We start from the raw sequence: 12392 nt of genomic DNA, 5'->3' as shown, positions 1-12392 counted from the left end.
TACTGCTGCACATATCAGATATCTATGTCTGTGTGCTTGTTTGCACGTTGCGTGTGTGATTGTCTACTTGCACGTATTATTATTTTTTTCCAGCATCCTTTACCGATGTTCTCTATGTATGTCACATTCCTATGTTCCTATGTGAAGCTGTACTAGAAACCCTTCCGATCATGGATGTGTACATACATTTACAGCATTTCTATGTGACTGCCATTTGTATGAATGTGTGGCCCTAGGTATTGGCAGTATTTCTCCTTTGCTATCTTTAGGTGAGGAGCCACCGGACTTCCGACCCCCTCCCACAAGTCTTGTGGAGCCGGGTGAAGACACAGATATGGAGTTCTTACCAAAACTGGACGAGGTGTAAGTAGAAATGTAGACTAGATTATACCTGACTTTGGGAATGTCTGACTATTCTCGGCCTACATAAAATATATAACCCTTTACACCCTCATCTACTTAATAACCTTACCCAAAAATAAAGACAAACGCCGGGTGACTTTGGAAAAAGTTTCCACAGCAGCCTCTTTGTTAACAACATATATAACAAATATGTTTCTAAACTAACCTTTTACATAACCTTATATATAAATAACGTATAAACCATAGGTAGACGGTCTTTGAAGGTCCTCATTTATTATCTTCAACATCAGCACCTCTTCTCCACCCGCTGACTGTTGCCCCCAAAAAAGTCCCTCTGAGACCTAAGCCCTGTAGAGATGCACTTCCAGTAATGTATAACCTGGGGGCGCCCCATACTTACAATAGGCCCCCGTTCACCCAGCAATATACCTCCTTCAAAGACCCTCATGCCTACCAGATGCAGTAACAAAGCAAACCCTGTAAAAGAGCAAAAAAAAAAACACAATAAGGCCCCAAAATAGACAAAAAAATAGGGTGGGTGGGTAGAACGCTGTACCAGTATCAACTGCCACTGGACACCATACCCTACATGTATATACTGCCCTCTCGGATCCCGGCTCCTGGCAATCAGGTAAGAGACCACTCCTTCACCTCATGCCCCACCCCCTTTTCCTCCAACTTCTGGCTATCCTTCTACCGCAGTACTAAAACTCAGCATTTTAGCTTAATAACCCTTTCCTGCCTCAGCATTTTCTCCCAAGTCATGAGGCCCGCCGTTAATCTGCAGCACAGTCCGGGCCTGTGCGAGTTTTTACTTTTACTTTTCGTGTGGCCAACAAGTAACGGTATTTGCTTTTCTTATACAGAGTTGGATCGCCTCCAATATTCCATGAGCCTCCAGTCAACCTTAAGGAGGATGAACCGGTAAATAATGGAAGCAATCAGATGTACTGAAGCAGTAGAGTAGCAGCAACATACCTCCCAACATTTCAGCTGCTTAGAAGGGGGCATTTATTGTTTATTGCCTTTATAATGCCACGTTATTATTCATGTCCATGTTCTTCAGCAGTTTTACCTCAATGATTAGGCCCAGATTCCATGACGGTATCACGCACATTGACTATCGCACTGTCCAATTGCGATAGAACATCAGATAATATATAAATTGGGGGCTAATGTCCAGTTAACAGCCAGACAGACATTTCCAAGGCAATGACACCATATTACAGCGCTGTTGTTTGGCACCTATAGAAGTCTATGGAGCTACCAAATTCATGAGCTTTTTCAGTCAGATTCATGCGAAATTCGCCAGAAAAGCCATCTTGGCGTGCTCCATCAGATGCCCTATTAGAGGTATTTTCTGTAATCCAATGCTGTACGGAAGGCATTGAACAGAAGGGACCCTATGTGCTGCAGTACAGGCTCCATGCTCACAGCTGGGCCTAATGTAGATCTACTGATCAGACCCTGAAGATGGACATGGTAGGATCAAGGAGAGAACTGGGTCAGTAGAGGGATATAGATATCCAAGCATGCATCAGCAATATTTTATTGGCAAAGCTGCAATATATACGTCATAAGGCTCATGAACAGGGCATGTTGTGCTCCACCAGCTGCTGTATGTGCGGAGCTGTTCATTCCGACTCTGGCATAAAAAATCTCTGTGTGTCTCTATATGAAATTAGAGGCATACCGGGGTACAGTAAAGGCCTCATGTACCACTATGGATTCCCTATTATGGCTCCACACCAAACAGAGATGTAATATGGCAATGCAGTGGCGGACACAGACAGCTGAGGGCCCCTGTGCAAGTACAGTATATGGGCCCCTTGCCCTTTAATATCTTATCATAAATCACCACCTTATGTCTCTCTTACAATCTATGAGTAATTGTTAGCTATAAAATACATTCGCTCAGGCATTTACATGCAATCCAATAGACAGACGAAGGCTTATTTAAAGTGTCCGCCCCTGTGGCAATGTACATGAGGAATTTGGGGTAAGTAGTGGGTCAAGATAGTAGGGTCACATAAGTGGAAGATACACATTGGGGCATGGTAACAAGGGAATTACATAACAGTAGGTCGCTCATAGATGAGGGAACCCGTGTATCAATGCCAGAGCCTTCCTGCCATTGGCCCACAGCAAGCACCATCTTGTGTTACTGTAAAATTAATGATGTATATACTCTTTTACGTACTGGTTTATTAAAAAAAATTATATATATATATATATATATATATATATATATATATATATATATATATATATACAGTGAAGGAAATAAGTATTTGATCCCTTGCTGATTTTGTAAGTTTGCCCACTGTCAAAGACATGAACAGTCTAGAATTTTTAGGCTAGGTTAATTTTACCAGTGAGAGATAGATTATATATTTTTTAAAAAAACAGAAAATCACATTCAATTTTCAGTCAAAATTATATATATTTATTTGCATTGTGCACTGAGAAATAAGTATTTGATCCCCTACCAACCATTAAGAGTTCAGCCTCCTCCAGACCAGTTACACACTCCAAATCAACTTGGTGCCTGCATTAAAGACAGCTCTTACATGGTCACCTGTATAAAAGACTCCTGTCCACAGACTCAATTAATCAGTCTGACTCTAATCTCTACAACATGGGCAAGACCAAAGAGCTTTCTAAGGATGTCAGGGACAAGATCATAGACCTGCACAAGGCTGGAATGGGCTACAAAACCATAAGTAAGACGCTGGGTGAGAAGGAGACAACTGTTGGTGCAATAGTAAGAAAATGGAAGACATGCAAAATGACTGTCAATCGACATCGATCTGGGGCTCCATGCATCTCACCTCGTGGGGTATCCTTGATCCGGAGGAAGGTGAGAGCTCAGCCGAAAACTACACGGGGGGAACTTGTTAATGATCTCAAGGCAGCTGGGACCACAGTCACCAAGAAAACCATTGGTAACACATTACGCCGTAATGGATTAAAATCCTGCAGTGCCCGCAAGGCCCCCCTGCTCAAGAAGGCACATGTACAGGCCCGTCAGAAGTTTGCAAATGAACATCTAGATGATTCTGAGAGTGATTGGGAGAAGGTGCTGTGGTCAGATGAGACTAAAATTGAGCTCTTTGGCATTAACTCAACTCGCCGTGTTTGGAGGATGAGAAATGCTGCCTATGACCCAAAGAACACCGTCCCCACTGTCAAGCATGGAGGTGGAAACATTATGTTTTGGGGGTGTTTCTCTGCTAAGGGCACAGGACTACTTCACCGCATCAATGGGAGAATGGATGGAGCCATGTACCGTCAAATCCTGAGTGACAACCTCCTTCCCTCCACCAGGACATTAAAAATGTCTCGTGGCTGGGTCTTCCTCTACGACAATGACCCGAAACATACAGCCAAGGCAACAAAGGAGTGGCTCAAAAAGAAGCACATTAAGGTCATGGAGTGGCTTAGCCAGTCTCCAGACCTTAATCCCATCGAAAACTTATGGAGGGAGCTGAAGATCTGAGTTGCCAAGCGACAGCCTCGAAATCTTAATGATTTACAGATGATCTGCAAAGAGGAGTGGGCCAAAATTCCATCTAACGTGTGTGCAAACTTCATCATCAACTACAAAAAACGTCTGACTGCTGTGCTTGCCAACAAGGGTTTTGCCACCAAGTATTAAGTCTTGTTTGCCAAAGGGATCAAATACTTATTTCTCTGTGCACAATGCAAATAAATATATATAATTTTGACAATGTGATTTTCTGTTTTTTTTTAAATATAATCTATCTCTCACTGGTAAAATTAACCTAGCCTAAAAATTCTAGACTGTTCATGTCTATTACAGTGGGCAAACTTACAAAATCAGCAAGGGATCATATACTTATTTCCTTCACTGTGTGTATATATATATATATATATATATATATATATATATATATAAACATTGTGTCTCTGTGACTTTAGTTGTCTAAAGAATTAGATGATGAATCCCTGATCCCCAGCAGTCCAGCCACCGAGACTTCGGACAATATCAGTCCTGTGGCGAGTCCTGTCCATACAGGGTGAGTGGCCATCTTAACTTGTCACGGATTTCAACTTTTGGTCAGAGTAAGGGTATACATGCGGCAGATTTATTCATTTGAATGGGGCCTGCAGAAATCCATGCACCCACTGCAGAAAATCCTCATTCATAAATGTAATTGATTGCCAGCTGCAGAAATTTCTACACATATCTTGCGCTTGCGAATAATTCCTTACAGAGCTCTACTTCATATTTCCAACTACCTGTGACCACTGATACTGTGTTGGTAACACATTTGGACACTAATATATGAAGTCAATCATGTATAAAGAGTATGAGGCACCAGAATATGTATCTGAGGGGTAGATGCACAACAAGGAATTTTATTCGGAATTAGAGATCAATTGCAAGTATTAGACCTTGTTCACACCGTGCAGATTTGATGCAGATTTTGAATATATTTTTTAAGCCAAAACCAGAAACAGAACCTAAACAGAAGAAATATATAAAGGAAGTCCTAAGGCCTCATGCCCACTTCAGTTATGTTCGTCAGGGTGCTATCCTTTTTTTTAACGGATAGCATGCTGACGCATTCATTTCAATGGGGCCCATGCACACTTCTGTTGTTTTAACGGAACCGTGCAGCCGTTCCGTCAAAAATAGAACAGGTCCTACTCCTACTCGTTTTTCACAGAACAGTCTCGGCCTTTGCATTGATTTGGTCCGTGAAACTACGGACTGCACACGGAAGCCATCCGTGTGCGGTCCGTGTTTCACGGATCCGTCATTAGCGGCCGTACAACGGCCGACGGATGTGTGCATGCAGCCTTAAAGTGTCTCCTCTTCTGGATCCAATTCTGGTTTTGGCTTAAAAAAATGCATGCTAAATTTGCATTAAATCTGCATCGAGTGAAGAGCGGGACCGTCTGCCCATCTGATGTGTATGGCGGTGTCTCGACTCATTCCTGACGTCAGATGTCTGGGGAGAGAAGGGTCAGGCATGTTACATTTTAACATGCTCGATCCTTTTGTTCGTTTTTAGATAAGCTGCTGCCAGACGAGGGTGGCAGCTGCTTTCTCCCTTAGAATACATGCACGCCGTGCATGAGTATGGGGAGTCAGAAGGAATAGCTGTCGGTCAAAAGAGCTATTGGCTGGCAGCTATCTAAAGTGTATGGCCAGCTTTGGGCTTTAAGTTGGTTATAGGTATCAGATTTTTCATGGCAGATCCCACCGATTTCTGTGGGATCCATCATCAATCTAATATGATACGGGGGCTGCCGATGGTTCTCTAATGTTTCCCTTCATGGAAAACAAAGATCTAACAGGTTGGATTTTAAGGTATCCAGTCCTATTGTTTTTCCAGAGATAAGCAGTGCCGTTGACACCTGGCAGCAAGAGGCATAGCTGTAGGGGGTGTAGAGCTAAATGTCGCACAAGGGTCCTGGTGCTCAAGGGGGCCCAAAGGCCCTTTTGAAACATAGAGTGAATTCAGAATTGCTGCACTTTATAGTACAAAACATATGGATGGGGTTATAGGGTAAATGGAGAGACATTGCTCTAATGGGACATCTACCACAAAAAAATAATTTAAAAAAAGGAAAAATAAGTATATATTCAGGCAGGAGAATTTTCCCAGTTTGCACAGTCCTGGCAACATGACATAAAAGTGAAATAGGATAAACGTGTTTCTAATGGGATCTGTAAATATAGATTTGTGCACATTATAACAGGTTTATAGGGGGTGAATGTTACAAAAAAAGCAGCCACAGAAGTATTGTGCCACAGATGGTGTTTTTATATGTAGGCATCGGTAGCTGTCAAAAATCTGGTCTATAAATAATTGTTGGACGACTGCAGGCTGGATTATGCAACAAATATACATGAATTTGCATCAAAGACGAAAGAATCATTATACATATGGCATATGGTGACCATGGTGATGCAAATACTGATGCTGCCACTCTCTTCTACATGATTGCTTTGGGGTACATTATCACTTATTGAGTATTATGGTCTATTATTTACTTTTTATTGTAGCTTTTTAGTCAGTTTTATGGTAGACGCCAGAGGTGGATCAATGCGTGGAAGCCGTCACAATGGTCTAAGGGTCATCATCCCACCCAGGACTTGTGCTGCACCCACGAGAATTACATGTCGCCTTGTGAAGCCACAAAAGCTTAACTGCCCACCTCCATTGGGTGAGGAAGAGGGACTGACCAGCAGGATCATAGCTCTGGGACCTACTGGGGCACAATTTCTTAGGTGGGTTCCATAGCTTGCTAATTCTTCTTGAATTCTATTACCACCTTTAATATTTAGTTTTTTTACCCTAATCGCCTTTCTTAAGTGTATATGTATCAAACTTTCATTCTTACAGCCCAGTGGTGGTAGAGATTCCTCATTTTTCTTCAGTGGGACGTGGTGATCGAGAACTGGTTATTCTGCGTAGCGATAACGGGACAGTGTGGAAGGAACATCAAAACCGTTATGGAAAGGAATACTTGGAAGAGGCACTGAGTGGTATGGATGAAGGTATGATGTGGACATGAACCAAATAGAAGGTTCTTCTCTATATTGCTATAGTCTTGGTTTATAATTGGCCAAGATCTGTTTTCAGAAACATTTAAAGTGAGTGATGACAGGGTATCTAACTGCTGGGACCTCCACTGATCAGCTATGATCGGTGGAGTAATCTGGCAGCAAGTGCTTAATTGCGCTGCAACGCCGCCGCAGGGGAAATTAAGCATTGCACAGTCCCATTTGAAATGAATGGACTGTCGATGAAATGCATGGACATGTTGGGTCCTCCAGAGCAAGAGACACTTTCTAGCCGCTCTTCAATGCGACTAATAGGAAACCTTAAAATGGGTTTTCTAAATTATATAAACCTTCTTGATATGGTTCCACTGGGTAAGTTGATATTTTAGGGCAAGTGGTTTAAATGTTATCATTTGGAGATGAAGACTAATGTTGACCCTGTCACATGTGGAATGGCTTTGACTAGTTTAGGGAATATAGCCATATATTAATTTGCTATCAGCAAATGTTAGTCTTGTGTCAGGCTAAAAATTATTTTAAAAAAAATCTTTGTTCAATGTGGGTTGTTTGTTCTAATGTAATTGTATCACATTCTGCTCTATCTTACCAGAGTTGGAGAGTGAAGAGGAGTTACATAAGAAGCGCCTTTGTCGTATCGTCACCACCGACTTTCCACTATACTTTGTGGTGATGTCACGGGTATGTCAAGATTGTGAACTCATTGGGCCAGATGGGGGAGTCCTTAAAAGCCGACTAGTACCCCTAGTTCAAGCCACCTTCCCCCCAACTGCTGTAACCAAGAAAGTCAAACTGTCACTGCAAGTAAGTAGTCCTTAAAAACGCAAAAAGTAAGATTCTGTAATGTGGGCTTCAAACACCATTAGTCTTTGGAGGTCCAATAACATTTGAACTTTGTGTCCTCTTAGGCTCAGCCTGTGCCCGATGATCTGGTTTCTCGGTTGCTTGGCAATCAAGCAACTTTTGGCCCCATTGTCACTGTAGAACCACGGCGTAGGAAATTTCACCGGCCGATAGGCCTGCGTATACCCCTGCCGCCATCCTGGAAAGATAACCCTCGAGATAATGGAGAGGGAGATACCACCAGCTTGAGACTCCTATGCAGTGTAACAGGTAGGGGAACTAATACTAACAAGACCATTCCTCTTGATTAAAGTCTTCATGTATTTTTATTTCACATATTCTCCTACTTTTTTCAGGTGGAACAGCTCCTGCTCAGTGGGAAGATATTACCGGGACTACTAAATTAGTATATGCCAATGAATGTGCCAATTTTACAACCAATGTCTCTGCAAGGTAAAGGGGTAAAGCAACATTGTATGAGCTTGTGATACTAATTCCAGTAGGCTATGCTTACTATAGAGCATCCCTTAACATCTTGGCAGGTTTTGGCTCTCGGACTGTCCCCGCACTGCTGAAGCAGTTTCCTTCTCCACCCAGCTCTACAAGGAGCTCAGTGCCGTTCCATATACTGCACGATTTGTAGTATTTGCCAAAATGTCAGATGGGCGGGAAGGACGTCTACGATGCTATTGTATGACAGGGGACAAGCTGGAGAAGACTCTGGAGCAGCATGAGAACTTTGCAGAGGTGGCACGTAGCCGGGACATTGAGGTACATAGAAGACCATAGTTTATCGGCAGCTAAGTATACTATTGTTTAATGAAGATTATTACATAATTATCATGTCTTATTATTATACTATACTATTTAAGATTATTAGCCCTGTCATGCATGTACAAATGGCTTTGAGGCTTCTGGAAAGATAACCATGATCTATGGTCTACTCTATTCCCATGCCTTATTTAGTCCAGAACTTTGTTTTTACCCAGGGTAAGAGGATTGAAGGCGTATGTATATAACCATTTCTGAAATCAGCCTATTTGATTGTACGTATTTGTGTTTTTTAAGCTGGTGGACGACAACCATCCATAGTAAACTATAATGCATGATATAACTATGCTTTACCTAACTATGGAGTTGGTCTATGCACTGGCTTTGGAAGGCAACCAGAGACCAGATGTGATCAGATAATGCAGGATACATGAAGAGGTTTTCTAAAGCAGAGGAGGAGAAACCAGGGATTTTTGGTTGTGCCTTTAGGTCATGGATGGGACTCAACTTTTTGTGGAGCTGTCAGGGAATCTGGTTCCTCTTAAGAAAGCAACACAACAGAGAAGCTTTACTTTCCAGGCATTTAAAGAGAACAGACTGGCACTACCCATTAAGGTAAGAGAGCAACGTAAGAGATCATTCTCCATCTATTATATGTTGTAAAATAGGTTTTATTCAATTCCCAAAAACTTTATTTATGGGGCCGGACATGTGCCGTATTATTATATATTGTAGATTATCGGACGATAATAGAAACATATATTAAACAGACCTGTAAGGGTAAAGAACATTCAGGAAGACAGCCGAAAATAAAGTTTTAGTAGAAAACCTGCCTCTATAATGTCTTATGCACACGGCAAAGGCATGTGCACAGAGCCTGTATGGTGGCACAAGGAGTCCCTGTGGTCCCATATTATGGAGCCCTAGGCACTATGTGTGCCGCCATATGGTATGGCACAATTTTCTTCGTAATTAACCCCAAAAATATTAGAAAGAGGTCTCACGCGATAACTCTCGTGACAGCTCTTGTTGTTGTTCATTATTTGCACGCCCTTGAAAATGTCGCACAATAACCATCAACATAACTTAACAATATTCTGTTGACTGTGTCAAAGCAAATTTTCCAATTTATCCATCTGCAGCAAGTGAATGATTAGGCCTGTTCATCTGTCCAGTCAAATACCCTTCACCCAGCTACACCCACCAGAAAATTCAATATTTATCACCCATCTACCCCATAAAAGCTGTTGTTTTACATAGCCACCTGAGAACTTAAAGAGCTTGTATGCTTCGGACAATCCATTTTGTTATAAGGGTCCCCCCAACTACTGTTATATTCATCACATGGTGTCCTGCTGCTAGGACCCCTAACAATCAGTTGTAATATTTAGAGTTGTATAAACTCCTGATGCATTGTAGTAATGTGCTAGGTAATGTCCCAAAAAGATATCCTCCCTCTTTTAGCATAAAGACAACTCCATAATAGATTTATATACAGAGAAGAAGCGGAGTACAGAGCCATATATATATAAAAATATAACGAATTTTTATTGCTCACAATAAGAAAAACGTTATACCTTTTAATATTATAGAGTCTTTCCATCCATTATGTATCTTTTTAAACGTTTTGTCTTATTCTTGTGATCAATAAAAATGTGTTATATTTTTATATATATATATGGCTTTGTACTCTGCTACTTCTCTGTATATAAATCAGTTGTAATATGTTGGTGAACGCAGCAGCAAATGTTTAATTTGCCTGCAGCGCTACCACAAGGGTAATAAATGATTACGCAGTTCAATTGAAATCAAAAAGGTGTCCGTGTAATTCATGGACATGCTGGATCCTCCAGAGCCAGAGGCACTCTTTGCATCCACTCTCCACTCTGGCCTATAGATCCTAAATGGGGGACCCCACTACTACTTTAACGCAGAACTTCCTATAATAGTATATATTAATGACTATAATAGGGTTTTTGAAAATAGGTTTTCTAAGCCAGACAAGCCCTTTAGAGGGGTTGTCTAGTTTAAAAAACACATTTTTATATACTGTTGCCTATCAGGGAATTTTTAATTAATAAAGGGGGTCCCCTGTTCCAGATCCTCAACTCTTGGCCAGATTGGACAGAGGCTATAAAGATCGTTTCTTGCTCTGGAGGACCTGTCCTATCCTGCATTACACAGACAACCCATTGATTTGAATGAGAACTATGTAATGCTTAATATATCCTGTGATGGCGCTGCTGCAAAATTGAACCTTCACTGGCAGGTTTCCTCATAAATTACAGCTGATCGCTGGGGGACCCAGCAGGGGGACAATTTGTGATAAGCTTATAGTCAAGGCATCCTTCTAACAAGGAGGAATTGTCTAAAGTAGACAACCCCTTCAAGGCTACAGTTGAAGCAAATCATGCCTCATGGTTCCACAATTATTTATAACGTAACCCATATAAGTCCTTAAAATTGTTTCCATACTATGTCTATTTCATTACATAAAGTGTAATCAAATATTTTTAAATTAGACTTTTCTTCATAGGCCAAAAAAGAGTAATAAAAAAGTTACAAAAATAATACTTGTATTGTAGATGTTGTGTATGAGTTATACCGATGAAGTGTGATATATGTTCTTGTTTAGGTGCGGGACAGCAGCCGGGAACCATGTGGATCTCTCTCATTCCTGCGCAAAACGATGAAATATGAACCGTCCCAGCAAGTCCTTTGCCATTTGAATGTCACAATGCCACAGTACACACAGGTACGACTGGTACATAAAAGTAGGGTATGCCTGTGTAATACTTCAGAGCTGCATTTACAATTCAGAGGTTCATCCATTAGAGGGAAGTAGAAAAACCTTTTCCCAAAGGAAAAACTTACTTACATTCCTCTAATAGGCTCCAAAAATCACAGACCGAAAATCTGGATTTGTCAGGACTTCTATCTGAGGGCAGCCTAGGGAGATGCCGAGCTTGGGGATATATAGGTTTATGTGATTTCATTCAGTATTTTTATGTAAAAAACTGTTTAACTGGAGTCATAGAAATCACCTGTGAGTCCTACTTCCCCCGCCCACACACCTTGATTGACAGCTCTCCCTCTATGCAGACACAGTCAGGGGATAGCTGTCAATCACTGTTGAGCCCTGCCAGTAGTTATTCAGCTTTTTACATGACAATAATGAATCAAATCATAGAAAACCATATACCCCAAAGCTTAGATTCTTCTCTATCATATGCTGCCCTCAGATAGGAGATTGACAAATATGCTTTAAATGGGTATTCCCAACTTGGAATTTGCCATAAGTGTCTAATAGCTACACTTATCTCTAGAATGGGGGTCTGTTAGTCACATAAAAAAAGGAATGAAGAGAGCCGCGCAGCCCATTCAGCCGGCGGCCTCCTCGCCAGGTGGAATGGTGGTCGGGTGACCCCATTCTGGAGGTAGGTACAGGTCCCAGAGCTGGGACCTGCATCTATCAGATTTTTTAGGCATATTCTGTGGCTATGCATGTCCCCCAATCTGCATCCCACCTAGAGAGGTGACCATTGGCCCCTTCATCCAAGCGAAGAATGAATGGAGTGATGGCCGTGCATGTCTTTCTCCATTCTGTTCTATGAGCGTTACAGAAACTGCCAAGCAAGCGTGGGACCCGCATCTATCAGACATTTATGCTATCCTGTGGATATGCCATAAATGTCTGGGATGGAAATACACTTTTAATGAATGAGTCTTATTTACATCAGAACTTGTTGTCTTGTATATGTATATATTTACTTCCTGTGCTACTATGTTGCCGTTTTCCTTTATATACGGTTGTCTGGTACCTTGTCAATGTCTAATTGTCAGTGTGTTGGGTAAT

General features: G+C 41.5%; 1 protein-coding gene across 7 annotated transcripts in view; it reads left to right on the top strand.

The window, feature by feature from the left end:
* ANK1 (ankyrin 1) overlaps positions 1–12392 on the top strand; it is a 290504-nt gene that overhangs the window by 220971 nt on the left and 57141 nt on the right. For all 7 annotated transcript variants that reach the window (XM_075858907.1, XM_075858901.1, XM_075858903.1 and 4 more), the window contains 11 exons: positions 270–363; positions 1230–1287; positions 4306–4403; positions 6404–6628; positions 6744–6898; positions 7515–7726; positions 7831–8035; positions 8122–8218; positions 8308–8536; positions 9026–9151; positions 11172–11291. In XM_075858907.1, the coding sequence (XP_075715022.1) occupies positions 270–363; positions 1230–1287; positions 4306–4403; positions 6404–6628; positions 6744–6898; positions 7515–7726; positions 7831–8035; positions 8122–8218; positions 8308–8536; positions 9026–9151; positions 11172–11291 (1619 nt within the window). The remainder of the gene's footprint in view (positions 1–269; positions 364–1229; positions 1288–4305; positions 4404–6403; positions 6629–6743; positions 6899–7514; positions 7727–7830; positions 8036–8121; positions 8219–8307; positions 8537–9025; positions 9152–11171; positions 11292–12392) is intronic.

The sequence above is a fragment of the Rhinoderma darwinii genome, chromosome 3, assembly GCF_050947455.1.
Source record: "Rhinoderma darwinii isolate aRhiDar2 chromosome 3, aRhiDar2.hap1, whole genome shotgun sequence".
Lineage (NCBI taxonomy): Eukaryota > Metazoa > Chordata > Amphibia > Anura > Rhinodermatidae > Rhinoderma > Rhinoderma darwinii.
The sequence above is the reverse complement of the archived record's forward strand: the minus strand, read 5'-3'. Positions and strand labels throughout refer to the sequence as shown.